This window comes from Uranotaenia lowii, chromosome 3 (genome assembly GCF_029784155.1).
Source record: "Uranotaenia lowii strain MFRU-FL chromosome 3, ASM2978415v1, whole genome shotgun sequence".
Lineage (NCBI taxonomy): Eukaryota > Metazoa > Arthropoda > Insecta > Diptera > Culicidae > Uranotaenia > Uranotaenia lowii.
In genome coordinates this window covers 10,767,031-10,785,948 of record NC_073693.1, presented here as the reverse complement: position 1 = coordinate 10,785,948, position 18,918 = coordinate 10,767,031, and the positions used below count along the sequence as shown (strand labels likewise).

The following is an 18,918-nucleotide window of genomic DNA, read 5'->3' as shown; positions in this document are numbered from 1 at the left end:
TTTTGGGTTCTCAGGGGTGCCAAGTGCATTAATATTTGGAAAATGATTATATTTTTTAATTACATTGTTATTGAAAAACCTTTTCATGAGTACTGACTATTTGCAACCTTCCCGTAGATTTCTATTCGAATGAGAAGTTAAACGCATAATTTATCTGATCGTAATACAGGGTTGCTAGCGATTTTTCGTTTTCATATTCCAAAGTTTTTCCCGGTTTTCCCCCGGTATTTTCCCGGTTATAAATGATGATTTTCCAATTTAATATTCTCGTTTTTTAATATAAAACCATGGTGAATAAAAAAAATAATCGTGAAGGGCCTCAAATTTCTAACAATTGTATCCCAAAACTTGTTAAACAGTTAGAATTCATGACAAATACTTTGGCTACTTACACGTAATCTTTTCGTATCAATTTTTTTCATGATTTTTAAAAACGAATCTAAAGAAATTGGCCTCTATTCGTTGTTTTGCTCTACAATTTCAAAAGTTTTGCAAAAAAAAATAAGATCAATTGATCTTGAAACTATAAAGTAGCACTTTTGAGCCACTGTGAAATTTTCTAGAATTTTTATAGAGTTCTAGAAAAAAATTGTATAGTTTGTATAGAAATATGTAAAAAAAAATACATCAAAGCATAATATCAAAACAGCTTGTCAACTTGAATGGAGATTTGTCTTAAAAAAACTCAAAATCATTTGATTGCAGGAAAATTTTAAGTTATTATCTGAATGCGGTTAAACTTTTTGAGGAAATCCAAAGACATATTTGAAAAAAAAAAATGTTTTTTTTTTATACAAAACAATTAATAACTTTAGTAGTGCCCTAGTCATTTGAACTAAAGATTCGTGAAAATATAGAAAATCGTGTATAAGACAGGGCTGAACTTTAATCGTTTGATTGTGAGATATTATTCTGTATCAGAGTAAAGACCTTATATTCCGGCAGGAGCTTGTTTTCGATACAATTTTTACATAAGGCATATAAACGAGAAAAAATATTCAGTTCTTTGGACTCTTACTTATCCAGGTTCGACTGTAGTTAGTTTTGTCGATAATAGTTTAATTATTAAATTTACAACATTGGGGTGATGCTTGTAAGTATAGCACACTTGCGGAGAGCGAAAAAATTAGATATCTAACTGCCCCGCAATTTGTTAAAAAAGCGATTCAAACTTTGGTTGTTTACTAATGAACGAAAATAAGCGTTTATGAGATAAATTTATATCAATACTACCAAAAACTATTCTTAAATTTAGAAATAATTTTGAAATTCCGTAAAAAAATCTCAAGCATGACAATTTTCCCGGTGAGGTGCCGAAATTCCCGGTTTCCCGATGACGAGATGAAATTCCAAAGTTTTTCCCGGTATTCCCGGTTTTCCCGGTTCGCTAGCCACCCTGGTAATAACAACTTACTGTATCGCACACTTAAACGATGTAGCGAATTATGTGGATATGTTTAAAATAATCAGAGCATGGAAGCGATTTTTTTAAAAGTCAACATAGACAGGGCTTTCATTAATTTACTTGTTTGTAACAGTGAATGATTTTGCATTCGTTTAAAACTAGTTCACTCGTGTTGGGAAAAAGTGGTTGGAATTTCGACACTTGTAGCACATTTTGAAAATTGTTCCATGCAAAAATGATTTCAAGATCATTGGGCGAAGCTTTTTTTCAGCACTGTTTCTATTTCCGCCGCATGTGATACAAATAATGCTATTTTTGCATCACAGCATGCGAAAATACAACACGTGTTGTTAAAAAACTTGAAGGCCGCAGATCTTGAAAATGTTTTTGCATGGAAAAGTTTTCAAAATGCGCTAAAAGTGTCAAAATGTTTACCATTTTTTTTCAACACTAGTGAACTTGCTCTTAGAAGTTAGAAACAACTCATTTTTAATCTACCAAGCAGTATATGAAAATATATAACAGAGGTTTTGAATTCATTTTGAAAATTCATTGGAAAAAGATGACTTATCTTCATCCATTTAGAGACGCCCCGTAATGATTTCAAACGTTTAGCTGTTGATAGTTAAAACATTTAATCAATTCAGAAACATTATAATTAATTATAAACAAGCAAATACTGATTCTAGTAACGCACCTAGCATTACTGGTGAGGCCGTAAGCAAATCAAATTTCGAGGTTATGGCTGAGACCAATTTTTAGCAAATACTATCGTCCGTATAAACCCTTATTGCCGTATATTGCCCGGATTGTTCGACAATTTTGAAAACGAAATATCCGTATTTTGACTGGTTTTTTGATAAAATAGCCCGGATTTGTCAGGCCCGGATATAAGCTGAAAAAAATCAGGCAACCTTTGACTAAACCATTTCGTAAATTGGCTAAAAAAACTGAGCTGTGAAAATTTCAGCTCAATCAGACTTAATTCAGGAGTGCCTTATAGGGCTCAAAGATTCGGTTTTTTGGCCCTCAAAAATCACTAGAGCGGAGACCAAAGAAAATCGGAAAATGTTGATACCAAACGACTTAAAAATACATAAAACTTCAAAATCTGATTTATTCTCGAAAAAAAATATATTTGTTAAAAACCGAATAAGAACTTTGAAAAGCACGTAAGGGAGGCCCAAAACTGAAATTTTATAAGTGAGGCCTAATGACTTAGAAACACATGAAACGTCAAGATCAGGTGTTACCTCGAAAAAAAAGTTTTTGGTCAAAAATCAACTTTCCTTTTTTTTTAATAACACTAGATCTCGACGTTTCAGGTATTTTTAAGTAATTTATTTAGCATCAAAATTTTCATTCCGATTTTCCGAATTCCTTCAAGTCCGATTGAGCTCAAATTTGTCACAGGTCAGTTAAAGGTATATGGTCGGTTTGAGAAATTCGACAAGACTTATTTGGCTGCCATCCTTATCTTCATTCTTCAAACTAGAGATGTACCGAATAGTGGTATTCGGCGAACGGCCGAATACCGAATATTGACCTTTTCAACTATTCGGCCAAACGAATATTCGGCCGAATATTCGGTCGAATATTTTATTGAGTTTTTAATGAAAAAAAACTTTAGCGATTATTTCAATGCTTTATGTTTCTTCCATATTAATGCTCTCATGTTTTAGTCGATTATTTTCTACCAGATGATGTTATCGAATGATATATTACAAGGTATTTTTTAGCTCTGCGACGTAGTTCTACCTCCCCGTGGTGCAGAGTGGAAACGTGTCTGCAAGTCCGGCGTATTGCAGATGTACGGCCAAGAGAACTACACCAAACCCACTAGAGGCTGTCGACGGGTCTGCCAAACCCGCGCGGAAGAAGTGGTGCACCCGGGTACTTAGGTACCAGTACTTGGGTGTGTGCGTGGAGGTCCAACACGCTTTCGGGGGGTCATGGCCCTGATATGCGGACGTGACCGGAGGGAGAGCGATCGCCAACTCGTTTTGCGCTTCGGTGGGTATAGACCCGATTCGCAAAATGAGTAGATGCGCAAAGTGGTGGCCAATGGTGGGCCGATCACTTAGGGACGTGTTTACACGTCAGTGTCCGAGAGGCACAGTCTGCCGGAGGTGTCAGGGTTCGACACGCGTTTCGGGAATTGATGCGCCTGAACCGCGAGTGTGACCTGATGAGGGCGTTCTATAGCTCGATCTGCGCTTCGGGTGGTCAAGCACCCGACTTGAAGATCGGGTAGTTGCGCTGAGTGGTGACTTAAGTCAACACTACTTGTGAGTTCGGAGGAGTCTGAGTCCTACATGTGGCTTAGGGGGCTTACCCCTCCTACCCGCGTGTTTGAACAGAGAAAGTGTCGTCGACAACTCGCTTTGTGTTTCTGGATCTTGGACTGGATTCACAAAGTTAGTAGTTGCGCTGTGTGGGGACCTCATTCACACGATGAGATGTCGGGTCCTAACTCGTCAGAGGAGGGATTGCGCATCGAGTTTTGTTAGAATGAGGTATGCTGATCGAGGATTCGGAAACGAGTATTGCCTTGGAGCGCATTTGCGCGAAATGACCTCCCACTATTGAAGCAAAGTGTGTCAAACAGTTCGAGGTGGGAACAAAGGTCAGTGGCCCCAGGTGGACTTTATGGCGTAGGGGGTACAGTGTTCCTTAGCATTGTATCATGAGTCGTCCAATTGCACCCATGGACCCAGAGTAGCAAACTGGGGGGACGCGGTGGCTCGCCGTGCCTTGGAATGCAATCCGTAAATTGGATTTACCACCTGGGTTAACAACTAATAAAAAAAAAGGTATTTTTTAAATAGGGGTCTTTCTGATTTTTCAAATGTCACCAATAACTGAAAAGACATCAGATGAATAGTCGCTTCTAGGGCCTTTTTTTTTTATTGTGTGAGCAGGGAAAAGCCCCTGGGAGCCTTTATCCCCAAAGAGATTGCGTTTCTGTGAAATCTGGGACAAAACATGTCGAAACAGGTGCTAAGCTATTTGAATTTGCTTCTTTGATATTGAATTAGATGAAGGTCGAATTTGAACAAGATATCTTCAAAGTATGTAGTTGTTGAAAAGAAAGACGATTTTTAACCTTAAGCATACCATACTTTCAACCACACGTATCCACACGGGCATTCAGGACTATTTTTGAAAAAAAAAAAATTAAAAAAAGTTAGATTTATGTTTATTTTTTAATTTTTGAAAAATCTTTTTTGAACACAAATCCAAAAGTTTTAACAGAGAAATTTCGGTTTTTTATTTGATTTACTAAATAACCTGACGAAATTCTGAAAGTTTTAAACAATATCTGGACATCCCGGCCAGATTTGACTTATCTTGAATCTGCACTGGATATGTGAGCAAGCCTTAATATATCCAGAAAGTATGGAATAAACTACAATCAAAATATAAAGAGATACTTGTCAGCATTATCCTGTACGATCTACAGTGAAAGATACGCGGATACACCTTCTATGTTTTGCTGAAACCATAAGTTTTTAATGATTGTGTGTACCTTTTACAACATTACTTTTGAATATTTTATAAATTATCCAAAATCATTTGAAAAATTTTACAAGTCTGTTTTAGCTCTTAGCTCAATTATTCGGTGAGCTCAATTATTCGGTTTTTTAGAGGTATTCGGCGCCGAATATTCGGCCGACCGAATATTCGGTACATCTCTACTTCAAACCATTATTCAAATATAGTTTTGAATAAATTGTTCCAATTTACCAGCACTAGAGTCGAAAGTCTGGTAACCGCGCTTCTTGACGAAATGGAGTGCATAATGAGCTGAAGACCTTGTTCGGAGGAGACGCCATGACAACGGCGAGGATCTAAGCAAGCGAAGGGCTGTGGTGCGCACAGTAGCACCACAAATCAACACACGCCCGACACGGCCGATCGTAAAAAGTCAATTCCACCAAACTCGGAAATTAAGTAGAGCCTACAGACTGCGCGGTTTTGGTTGGAAGGCACCTTTAGATACCTGAAGATCTTTACCGCAACAACATCGGCTGTTATTGGTAGCCCAAGTAGGTAACCTATTGATTTTCGGGAACCGATTGCTTGGCTTGGCGCAGGGCTGAGCCTCTCTTCGGAATTATGTCATCTGGTTAGCTGGCTGGGTCCAAAGCGCTGGGTCGTCGTGAGCGCACGATTCCGCACACGTTTTCGGTTGTTAAAGTGTTATGTCCGTTTTTGGGCGGCAAGGACCGCGATAGTAATTGACAGCTTCTCGGGTTGCCCCAAAGGAGTTTGCCATTTTTTTTTTTGGTTTGGTTCAATGGGAAGTGGATTATTATTAGCGCGAATCGCTTGTCGAGGTTAGGTTATGGTGTGGGCTTTTCGTTTAGCAATCGAACTTGGTTACTCACGGTGTGTACTACTTTTTTATTTGGATATAAATTACATAATTTGATTTACATGGTGTAGGATTTGTAAATGTCGTTGGTATTAGAACATGGAGAGCTGAGGTAAAGGTTACTCGAATAATATGTTAAACATTCTGTTGGCTTTGAGACCTTATAAAGATGATCATTTAACAAGTTATTTTAATTTTTTTTTTGTTTAAAAAAAAAAACCGCAAATAGAAATTTGGAATGTACCGTATGTTGAAAGCGCTTATTTCTAACATTCAATAATGCACTTCCTAGTGTCCCGTACAATAAAGTACCTACTTGTTTATGAAGAAAATTTTCCTCTGTCCTATTAATTGGACATGACGGAATTGGTTGTCATTGGTGCCTTCAAGCCCATTCCAGTTGAATCGAGTCCCCGGCACCTGTAATCAGCCTAGAGGTGTTAGTGTAGGTTTCATAAGTTCACCAGGAACCGATCACTTCATTAGGGAACCATGTTTGTGGAACATTGTTAGGTTAGGTAAAAAAATATAAAACAATGCCAACGCCATGTTATTATGTCTGAGGAAGGAATGAAGCTGGTTTTGTCATAGACTGTTGACTTTGGACAATTTAGAGGAAATAATTGACATTCCCTCCGATTGAGTGACTCTTAATGGAGTTTAAAAAAAACAACATGACGATACGCAAAATTTTTTTGGATTCTGTAGTTCTGTCAATCCATTTCCGTACAATACAATTACATTTTTGAAAGCAATTTTAGACCTAAACGAAACTATGGCTAATCCTTCTTGAGCTAACGACAGCTCTCGGACGCAAACAGCTGTGTCGTGATGAACTTTTTGACAACAACTTTAACCCATGGCTAACAACTCATTGAACCTTGTAAACAAACAAACAAACAAACAAACAGACAAACGTACCAGTAGGGTCTCTAATTCCACTGCCAGTGGCGATTCATTTCCCACGAAATGGTCAGAAAAGGATGGTACTTTTCCAGAGAAAGAGAGTGAGACTCCATTAAGCGAAGGCTTATCGAGACACGAACATCATGTCTCCGTGTCGTTTGTGAAGTAGGTAGTTTGGAATAAACGGAAGGCTGCAAGAAAAAAAAACAGGCGATGACCCTTGAAGTCGTCATCGCGATGAACTGGAATACAAAACTGCGTCCTGATGATGATGGTGGTAGGATGCAACGGTGAACTTACTTCCCCAGAAATCAAAGCAAGCGCCGCAATTCGGCTTCGCTTTTCACTTTTGCGCTTATCTTGGCCCCGAAGGAGGCGTTGATAGCCTATTTAGGTTAATTTTATTTGGGTTGTGACAGACCACCCAGAAAAGATCTTGTGTTATTTGGAAAAAATTTTGATTTGGAGATCGAAAACGGTAAAATTTTAATTATATCTATCAAATAAGGATCTGGAAATATGTTGTGATTATGTTTTCAAAGTAGTCGATGATTCCTTTGAATTCAGCCACAGTATTTGAAAGGCCCAAATTCTAGTATTTCACTAAAGTCTGTTCCACATAGAATCTGGTCGCATCTTTTCATCGCGAATCTCTTGACAGTGTTTTGATCCGGATGGTTTGTTTACTTAGTGGTGAAAATTTCATCAAGATTGAAGCAGTTAGTCGAAAGTTCTCGACGATGGAAAGCGAAAAGCGAGAGAAAATTCTGCAAACTCACGTAGGGAAACCGACGTGGTCAGAGGTAAAGATCGCGAAATCCTGAAATACCCAAAATCGACTGTAAATTCGGTGCTGCAACGTTACCGGGAGACCCTTACGGTGGATCGAGCAAAACAAACTAGGCGTAAAAGTAATTCGATCAGTTAACAATAATCCTGGAATCTCCCTGCGTGATTTGGCGAAAAAGTTCAAGACGAACCACAGTACAGCTCGACAAATTTGTTTGCGAGAAGGCTTGCGGTCGTATCATGCAAGCGAACACCCCAACAGGACGCTGAAACAACCCAAGTAACCAAAAGTCTCATAGATACTTAATCCTGTACATTAAAAGTTCACATTTGGCTGAGTAAAAAGTCCTCGAGAGAATTGAATACAAGTGCTTGAATCGGACTTCTGAACGAACATGAAAAGTCTAAAAAAGTAGCATAGATAATTTTTGTGCGTTCCAAGTACCTTTAAAAATCCAGGATTCAATTTGGACTATCGTGCTTCGTTACGAACTTCTTACGAACTTTTCGGTTCCATGCAGAACTAGTTCCGAACGTTTTGGTTCCATGAGGAACTTCTTAAGAACTTCATTGCAAACGTATAAATTATTTACAAAAAATAAAATAATGGTTTGTTTTACTGTCTCCGTCGGCGATTGGAACAAAAATGATGTTAGGATAAGAACATTGGAATGGAAAAGTCCAGGTTCATAAGTAAATGATACTAAGGAAATACTTTACTAAATCCAAAATAAGTTTCTGCACAAGCTTTCCACATATTCTATACCTTTGGAACATTAACAAAATCAACAGTTTAGTTTTTGAGCAAAACAAACAAAAAAATCAAATTTTTATTCAAATTTTGTTTTCAAATTGTTTTCAATGATAGTATATATTCACACCGAATCATTTACATTGCTATGCTTCCTCATTTTCTTTAATTTTGTTCATGGAGGTGCAGCTTTAACAGAAGAAGCGGAGCGGCCTTAAGCAAGGTCTCCACTGGTTGGTACCGGAAGAAGCCCTCAAATGAGAAAACTGAAAACTATGCGACTTCTGATTTTTTTTCAGGCCCATTTTGAAGAACTTTGTTTTTTTATTTCATCCAACAAGAATCTAAAATTAAAAAAATATCGTTAGTGGCACAGAACAAATAAAACTCATTTTAAAAAACCATACTAATTCAAGAGCTCAATTTGGCTTTCCATTAGCTGTTGCAGAAAATTTCAACTTGAAAGAGATCTCGCAGCACTTCATTATAGGTTCTTCTTTTTTAAACTAGAACTTGAAACAAAAAAGTAAGGCACACATTCAACGAAAAGAAAAATCAAACATTTAAAAACTTACGTTTAATCACGAACCATGCGAGTCCGCTTTGAAAAAAAATGATGCATTATTTGATGGATGCAAATGTTTACTATTTAAATACTATGCCTACTCAGAAAAGGTGATAAACCCGAGTTAACTTTGAATAGAAGTTTTAGATAACATCAATCTAAGAATTGGCTATGGTACAGAGGTAGCATGTTCAGTTTCCACCAAAAAGGTCCAGGTTCAAATCTTCATGAAAATTGTTCAAGTAAGTATAAAATTCATTAAGAGTAACAGGAATAGTAGGTATAATAAAAATGAAATGAATAGAATTTCAATGGGAGAGTGGGTAAAGTAAATACCTACAATACTTTTTGAAAAAAATCCTTTTTATTCAAAGTCTCATGCAATGGCTGAATAGCCTTCTACTCAGCTTTGATTATGAAACTTTAAAGTATCGATAAGAACTTAAATTTTGAGCTGAGTAGAAGGCTATACAGCCCTAAAACAGGGCTGAGTAAGCTTCTAAGAGACTGTTCTATGGAACTTTTGGTTACTTGGGAAAACCTGGTTGGAAGTTGTACGAGAGAGTGTTGACCAAGTACAACGGATGCATTTTGATGGACGACGAAACTCACGTCAAAATGGATTTTGGACAAATACCCAGTTACAAATTTTACCTTGCGAAGCGTAAAGGGAATGTTGCGGGTAGATTCAAGTTTGTTTTTGCAGATAAATTTGCTCGTGAGTTGATGATTTGGCAAGGGATCTGCAGTTATGGGAAGAAGACTAAGATTTTCGTCACTGGGGACACAATGAATGGAAATGTTTACAAAGAAGAATGTCTCCAGAAGAGGGTTTTGCCATTCATTCGGTCCCACAAAGGTCCTGGCAAGCTGTCACTACAACCGGGATGAACAAGATCGATTTTGTCGAAAAAAGTATCAATCCACCAAACTGTCCGGATTTTCGTCCCATCGAGAAATACTGGGCAATAGTTAAGGGCAAACTGGAGAAATGTGGTAGAACCATGAAAAAAACCCGCTCAAATGGAAAAGTGGTGGAACAAGATGGCCAATGAGGTTACCAGCAGAACTGTACAGAAAATAATGGGTGGTATCAGGAAAAAAGTTTGAAAATTCATCCGAAAAGCTGACGAATGATTTTTATGTATTTTTTTCCTTAAAGTGAAATTAAAACCCTACGAAATGACATTTTTACTTTTGTTGTACATTATATCTTTGTGGAGAAATGATCTATTTTATCCGACCAGATTCTATGTGAAACAAACTTTAGCTGCTTGCTAGCATCCTCAGTGGGTTATCGAGTCATGTTGTGATTCTCATGATGTATTTCATCAAGTGAAATAGATTTCAGGAAAGTGGTAGGCTAAATAGTGGCACGTTATCCAAACATGCGAGAAAATTTTGCCTGATTTTATAAATAGATTTTCATCAGATCCCGGATCTTCAAACACACGTCCTTTCTCGAGATGGGATAGACCACGGTTGCTAGATTTTTTTTTGTACGTATAATGGCTAAGGTTGCCGAAATCACAGAGAAATCAATAATTTCACAGAATTGTGAGCAAATCTTCAACACAGAATCTGTGTCACAGAACACAGAAATTTTAAAATATTCACAGATTTCGCTGATTTTTTTTTATATTTTTGTATATATTTCTAAAACTTTAATCTTTAATGTCAACATTAATTTTGGATTTCTAACTTTTCAATTGGAAAGCTATGGTAAGTTTGCTATTGTTTATCAATATTTTCTCAAATGAAATGTAAAAGAGACACAATTCCTCAAAACGTTTTGATGAAATCGAAGCTTTTTTTTTATCACAAAAAACCGTCACCGAATTCCTGGGTAAAATCACAGAAAGTCAGACTATTTTTTTCACAAAAACACAGAATCCGGGCTTTTTTTCTAAAAACCTGACAAAATCCAAAAATGTTCTTCTTCAACTTCCGTCACAACCCAGAAATTATGTAACATAATTCTGGAAGAAAAACACTAGAAACACATCTGCAGGTTTCAATAAGGATTTTAGACTTCAAGACCCGTACATGATGTTAATGAAATGTAAATTCAAAAATAACAACTAATCAATTTGAGTTTTGTGTCCGGTTTTGCAAATAAAAGAAGCAAAGCTGGACATTTTTCAACGATATCCAGGTGACTGGGCCGGAACCGGATCTTCATTTCTGTCGTTTTTGTCATTTTTGTCATTTTTGTCGTTTTTGTCATTTTTGTCATTTTTGTCATTTTTGTCATTTTTGTCATTTTTGTCATTTTTGTCATTTTTGTCATTTTTGTCATTTTTGCCATTTTTGTCATTTTTGTCATTTTTGTCATTTTTGTCATTTTTGTCATTTTTGTCATTTTTGTCATTTTTGTCATTTTTGTCATTTTTGTCATTTTTGTCATTTTTGTCATTTTTGTCATTTTTGTCATTTTTGTCATTTTTGTAATTTTTGTCATTTTTGTCACAATTTTCAACGAAATCAAGGTGACCGGGCCGGAACCGGATCTTCATTTCTGTCATTTTTGTCATTTTTGTTTATCATTTTTGTCATTTTTGTCATTTTTGTTCATTTTTGTCATTTTTGTCATTTTTGTCATTTGTGTCATTTTTGTCATTTTTGTGATTTTTGTGATTTTTGTGATTTTTGTCATTTTTGTCATTTTTGTCATTTTTGTGATTTTTGTGATTTTTGTGATTTTTGTCATTTTTGTCATTTTTGTCATTTTTGTCATTTTTGTCATTTTTGTCATTTTTGTCATTTTTGTCATTTTTGTCATATTTGTCATATTTGTCATTTTTGTCATTTTTGTCATTTTTTGTCATTTTTGTCATTTTTGTCATTTTTGTCATTTTTGTCATTTTTGTCATTTTTGTCATTTTTGTCATTTTTGTCATTTTTGTCATTTTTGTCATTTTTGTCATTTTTGTCATTTTTGTCATTTTTGTCATTTTTGTCATTTTTGTCATTTTTGTCATTTTTGTCATTTTTGTCATTTTTGTCATTTTTGTCATTTTTGTCATTTTTGTCATTTTTGTCATTTTTGTCATTTTTGTCATTTTTGTCATTTTTGTCATTTTTGTCATTTTTGTCATTTTTGTCATTTTTGTCATTTTTGTCATTTTTGTCATTTTTGTCATTTTTGTCATTTTTGTCATTTTTGTCATTTTTGTCATTTTTGTCATTTTTGTCATTTTTGTCATTTTTGTCATTTTTGTCATTTTTGTCATTTTTGTCATTTTTGTCATTTTTGTCATTTTTGTAATTTTTGTCATTTTTGTCATTTTTGAACAAAATTTCCACTATGAAATCTTCTCTTGGGTTAAAAATTTCTAATTTTCAATGTTGTTAGTATTTTTTCATCGACCGCAAAACAAGTATGAAAACAAACGTTCGGAACACTGATTTTATCTGTTTCGAATCATGAAGCTCGAAAACCATTTGGTATTTATTAGCAAATGGGTAGGTATGTGATATCTAAAAGTGGATCTATTTTAAGTTCTTTACACAGATGGGAAACTTTGTACATTAAGGGAATAAGCATTGGATGATATGATGACCATATAGAGCTTGCTTTTGATAAGAAATTGGCGTTTGCGTTGACGAATTCATGACGATATCGCAAAAGCCAGACCTAAAGAAAATGTGCATAAATTTGATAAAAAAAATAGTTCTTATAAACAAAAATGATGTAAATCATGAAATGATTAGAACTTATTGAAAGTGTATTCTACCCTTTTTACGGTTACAATATACATAAACTAGACCCTGTCTAAATTAACCATCGAAAAAAGACTGAAAGCAATGAACACAGATAATCATCAACCTCATAAACGTTTTTCTTTATAAGATTAGAAAAAAAAACAAAATTGTTCAGAGGTATAAAAACATCAATCCGATCACACAGCTGTAGGTAGCTCGGTCGCTTCTTGGAATTTATCTGATCCGACTTGGGGACTGTGAAATCAATCGACGACGGCGACTTCAATCCTTTGAACTGGAAGCTGCATAAAAAATTCTAATCAAGAATGAACGACCAGTTTTTCTTTTCCCAAGTCGCCGATCATCCATTGATACCGATCTCTTTCAGTCGATTTTCATTTAACGCCTCTCTGCTGTTGAGGAACAAACTTGAAAGAAGTTCATCAACGAAAAAGGCTAAAAGGAGGTAGGGGTCAACGGTTGAGTACAAAAGGGGGTCATCGAAGATTTTTTTTTTTTCGTGTCTCCTCCTAGTATTTCGTCTTACTGCTCACGCTTTCAAGATCGTAAGGTTGCACTTTGCAGATTCAGGCAGGAGGTCGTTTGCGTTTCTGGGAAATTCGATACCTTCCCGATCTTCGCAGAGAGTCAAAGATACTTCTCCAGCTAGAGTTAAGTTTTATGCATCTACCTCTATGTATACCTTCTACTACACCTGGATGGATCAACGACTTGGAACACCTGTGAGACGGCGGCCGTTTCCGAATTCATGGTCACGAATGTACGAATTCACCTTTCCGTAACCAAGTCGATCGTAGAGTGTGCGCAGTTAGGACTTATTTTGCCTTTTAAAAGTTTTCGGTAAGTCAAAGCCACTTGGCTGCAGTTAAGTTGCCGGATCGAATTTCACCCAGCAGCGCGATGTTTTGGTGCAGCACAAGAAGAAAGAAAAAAAAATATAAATAAACGGCCCAAGTTGTGTTATAAAAACGGTAATATTGTGAACTAAAGAAGCTTATAAGCCGTAGGAAATGGCAATAAATTCAAATTGGACACATTTTGCGTGGTAGCAGCAAAGTCGCGATTAAGGTTAACCAACTTTCAAAACATTGTCGCTTTTGTTTATCAACCAGCGGGGATCCGGGGAATGTTTTTTTCACCACCGATATCAGTTGTTGGTGTGATTTTTTTATTGTAAAATTTAATCGGATTTGGTATTTAAAGCAAATTTCTCTCATTTATCGAGGCTCAAGAAAAGCTTTATGGTATCCTTTAAAAACATGAAACATAATAAAACTACACGCGCTAGCGAAACAAAAATCTTTTGAGTTAATTTCCTTTTTGGATCATTCAATCTTTAAATATAGCACCATAATTTATTCATGAGCATTGTACTAGTTTGAAGCTGTATGGACAATGTTTCACGAGTGTTCCTGTTGAAGAACTTTTTATAATTCTGAAGTACTATTCAGCTCGGGATGACTGATTACTGTAAAAGTACAGTTCAAGTTTGAAACAGTCTGTGATTATAATCATTTAATAGTCGTTGCTGTTACAATGTATTCATTTTGATTGAAATACAGCTGATGTAAAAACAATGTATCGGTTTGATAATGAAAATTTATTTTTTGGGCACCCCTAGTGAAATGTCAAAGAATGAGCGGAGTTACTCACGAACTCACCGCACACCAATTAAAGGACTCTCTTTATGCTCGGGTTGGGAGAGACGTAAACAAAAAGCATAATTGAATACAGTCAGTTTCTACCAACAAACAGCAGTGTAGACGCGTTTTTAATCGATCCAAAACATCAATTCCGAAACATCCAATTCAAAATAATACCTTCCCCCACGGTCGGAAACTGGAATAAAGTGTTATCGAAGTGAAGTGTAACTAATCCCCTCCCAGTGGTTAGTGTTATACAGTCAACAAATTTGCAGCAAAGATTTGCAAAATATACACCGCCCAACGTGGGGCTCGAACCCACGACCCTGAGATTAAGAGTCTCATGCTCTACCGACTGAGCTAGCCGGGCTGATTATTTTTAGACTCAGGATATCGATTTTTGTAACTATTACTCTCATCTGCCTTTTGTTCCCTGTTCGCATCATTTTGTTTTCTACTTGTATATTTAATCACCACACACTTTTCACCGCCCCGTTTAATAGGGTCTAATCATCACATTATAGTGTGTCTGTTTTGTTTTTGTTTCTATTCGTTTTCGTTTGATGACTGGCTCAAACGCGCTGTTGGACATGTCTGAAAACCGATGGCTTGTTACAGTTCGTTTACCCGAATTAACCAGCCCGGCTAACTCATTCGGTAGAGCATGAGACTCTTAATCTCAGGGTCGTGGGTTTGAGCCCCACGTTGGGCGTGATATGTATTTTGGGTTAAATAGGCAATGGAAGCGCTGCCTAATTTGGGTTATGGTTTTGTATTAGTGCAAGTGGGATGCAACTTTAATTTCACCCAACTTTTGACAGTTCTAAAGGGTTTTTCTTAAGGAGAGAAAGAATAACTTTTCGCTTCCATCGCCCATAAAAACTATATTTTAAAAAAATATAATACTTTCTTAGCGGTTTAAGAAAAAAAGATCTTTTGGAGTTGTTTCGAAATGTTGAATACTCTCTGTTTGACTAAGAGAGAGGTAGGGGAGATAGAGCATAATGGCCACCTTAATTGATTGATTGAAGTGCGGGAGCACCACCTGATTTAAGTTTAGCTGAGCAAACCTGATACTTGCAATCTTGATCGAAGTTAAAGGTTAGGTTTAATATTTGGATCTTGATAAAACTGCAATAAAAATATTATTAAATTTTTATCGGGATCTTACATGTTTCTTAATCCGCAAATTTTTTTTTCGTAAAAATGAATTCCTTGAAGAAAATCCTGTGAATATTTTTTTCCAAAATAAAAATTGACTGACTTTGGTAACAAATTTGAAATTATGAAATTGAAATAACAATCCAAATTATAATTCTGCGATCTCTGGCAATTTGAATTCCCCCAAAAGCAATTTATATAATTATAACCTATTTATGAGCTTAATCTGAATTTTGAATATTAATTCTGTATCTTATTGTTTATCATGGAAATTGAATGGTTGATCTTTTTCCGAATTTCAATCCGATTTCTGAAATGTAAAAAAATCGATTTCTAAATTTAGATGCCAGATCAATATTTCGATATGAGCCAACATTTGAAATTTGTTTCAGAGCCCTCAATCATCATTTTTTTTATATTTGATGTCTTAAGTTTCAATCTAAATTTATTTTTCAATTTTTTATCATTTTTAATCTGAACTAAAATATAAATTTTTTATGCTAAATCTTATTTTAAGTTTTTATTTTTGGATCGCAATATTGAAGTTTTGAGATCTGCAAAAGAAGGAAATCTAAAAAGTTCTGATCCAGGCGCGATGATTTTCCAAATTATCAAAAATTAAACACTGATCCTCCTTCCCCCTTGCATTTCATTGAACAAAATGTATTTCGAAAAATATGAAATAAGGGAAACGAATGTATTGCATTTGTTTTTTTTTTTTTGGAAGAACGGGTCAATCAGGTGAGCTTATTTACCTCAGGTACTCCGGCATCCGTGTATATACCAAGCCAGGTGGCAACTGATTGAACATTCTTATTATATTGTCAGTTTTACCGGGAATCGAACCCAGTACGCTTGGCATACCAAAACCAGACTCGCGCCAGCATATCCACTAGATAACCTCGGTGCGTAGAAGCAAAACTTACAATTTGAATCTCTTTCAGAAAGCCTTTTTTAACATTTTGAATAAATTATTAAAACTAATTCTGTTCCCATGTATCTCAATCCGAAATCAATCAAGAAAAGAAAACTATGTTTACACTTTTAACCAAAAATGAAGAAATGTTCTACGTGTCCAACGTTTCAATCCACCTTAGAACTTCTTCAGGGACTGGAACATTTATCTAAAAATATTTTAGATTTTTTTACCGGTTTAATTAAACACCCTCTTGTACTTTCCTTGCTTTTGTGTCTGATTATTCAATAATTTAAAAAATAAGATTAATCAACAAGTCAGCCAAAGCCAAGATCCATCAAGGGCGCGTTCCAAATCAACCTGTCTGTTTCTCCAGATCAGAAGTGTCGATCGGTCCAGATTTTAGATAAATATAAAAAACGAATCAAAATGAACTCTCGAGAACCGCGACCATCACAAATCGGAGATCGTAAGAGTGTTGTGCTCCTACCCACAACAGCCCAGCCAGCGCCTACTGCTGCTAACCCGTTTGTCCGAAGTAAGCACTATTGCGGCCTCATTGCTCTTTTTCTATACTACATATTTGTGTTTTATTGCGAACCCTCGACGATCGACGACGGCTTCTCTTCTCGGTTCCATCTCGTGTCGGCGTTCTTGTTTTATTTTTTTCTTTTAGGTTTCATCTCGTACCTACAGGTTCCAGTCCTCGGCAGTCTGGTCTGTTAAGAATTGGACCTGTACATTCGTTTGGATCGTTTCCATTCATATGATTTTTCGTTGTTGAATTATTAGAATTCGGAAGGCGAAAGTGATGAAGCCGTTTGGAGGGATTAGCTTTTTGGGTGTGAAATTATCGGTTTTGGGGGTTTAAAATCTAAATCGGAAATCGGAACTTACCGAAAAAATCCTCCCAACGCTCCGATCCGTCCGATTCGATGTCCATCGTGCTGGTTTTCTCGATTCTATGGCTTAATGGTTGAAGTTGTGTTGGTGTAATGGGATCAATAATCACCGTTGATCTGATTCGATTCGGGGCAAACTATGAATGAGGGGCTTCACTGATTGATTTTCTTACTTTTGTAACAACAATGTGTGTCTATTCTTCTTCCAGTTTAAGATGGGGCAAGACCGATCACATATGGAACACTGATTTTTTCTCAGGTCTAACGGACTAACACACTTGCACTTTCTGATGAACGCACTTTAGCACTTAAGCACTCAGTGCAAACACTTTCATTTATTAAGGCACATTTAATCACCATAATTATTATTAGCTTCGAAGATTGGTAGCAGCGAGGTCTCTTCATCAGCCTTGGCTCAATCGGATCGACCACAGGTTGTAATCTCCCGCCTTTGATGCGATATTTTCATTGGCCTTGCTGCTGCTGTGTTCAAAATTAATAGAAACAGATTTCGGAAAATTTCGCCTCGCCTTTGTTACTCCCCAAATATTCCGACTGGGCAGCATTTGAATGTATGAAATCGTGTAATCAATTGAGCGAACGATTATTTTGTTTCTTCTCTCCCCTATGTTTTCGGAGTGATCTTCACCTTTTGACTTCCACTTTTTTCTCTTGATGTTATAGCTTTATTGTAAATTGATTGTGTGTTAAATTATTTTTTTTCTCTCAGAGTCGAATTCCAGTAGCTTCATTCATTCGTGTCGGCTGTCAATCACGCTTCAATGTAAGCTCAATGTGATCACTAAATATTCAAATCCCCCAAACCGTATCAACGACACTGACAATAACAAAACTATATTACTTCGGTAGAGAATCGCGTCTCAGTCCGTTGAACAATAGACGCAGCTCACGGATGGCAGCAGGCATTGTCATTTATCCTCCCACATGCCCGGCTTACTTCGGTTACGGTTCTGTTTCGATGCGTGTCACCAATCACAGACGTCGTCGCCAGCTTCGATTCCAATTTATGGCACCAGCTGCAGTATTCTAGCACTCCACTCGCATTCTAAAGGCCAGAAAGTGCTCCCATGCTGAGCTCGGGTTTGTTGAATCGAAACACTCGCTCGCCTACTATTACCACCATAGGACGTTGAATTCTAGCGAGCTCTGTCTGGCTAGCGGCAATTCATAACGACAAAAATAAAAACATCACACGGCCTACTACCATGTGCCGTCCGTAGTACAGCTGTGTGGGTTTAGATGCACTTTCAAACAGTGTGTATGTACTTCTAGAACAACATGCAACTATTATTGATCGAACCACCCATTAATAAAAAGTCCAACCAGCAGCATGTAGTGTGTTATTTTCAAACCTCTGCATCGGAACGCAGCCATCGCAGTCATGCGTTTTGCATCAGTCAACGACAACAGGAACAACAAAAACACTTCACACGGAAATCCCTACGTACGACACGACTCAAACCCGTACCCGTCACAATCCAGTACTTCACAATTATCCACGGTTAACTATTACCCCCACATCAACGAAAACAGCAAAAACAAAGGCACTGAATCTTCCTTTTGATGCCAAAAACTACTGTTATTATCATTGATTTATGGTATCACCGATTGGCGGATAACTAACGAACTCCAGAAGAACCGGACGAAACATCAACAACAACGGAATCTAAACCCACAAAGTTAAACGTAGTCGTACGTGACTCGAGTTATTTCCCTTCAGAGTGGCGCGGGCGGGACGTCTTCGACACACAAACC

The 18,918-nt window shown here is 36.6% G+C and overlaps 1 protein-coding gene and 1 non-coding gene across 4 annotated transcripts in view; both read right to left on the bottom strand.

Annotated features, from left to right (window-relative positions):
• The window catches only part of LOC129750738 (uncharacterized), a 272,716-nt gene extending 253,804 nt beyond the window's left edge, over positions 1-18,912 (bottom strand). Inside the window, exons 1-2 of one of the 3 annotated variants that reach the window (XM_055745755.1) lie at positions 18,516-18,912; positions 17,138-17,980 (exon numbers count right to left, since the gene is read on the bottom strand). In XM_055745755.1, the coding sequence (XP_055601730.1) occupies positions 17,138-17,183 (46 nt within the window). In that variant the 5' untranslated portion in view covers positions 17,184-17,980; positions 18,516-18,912. Of the gene's footprint in view, positions 1-17,137 lie in introns of all 3 variants that reach the window. The other 2 variants (XM_055745756.1, XM_055745757.1) reach the window with 2 other exon arrangements.
• Trnak-cuu (transfer RNA lysine (anticodon CUU)) lies at positions 14,461-14,533 on the bottom strand. Its single transcript has one exon. It is a non-coding gene; the product is annotated as a tRNA-Lys (tRNA).
• Positions 18,913-18,918: the final 6 nt, after the last annotated feature.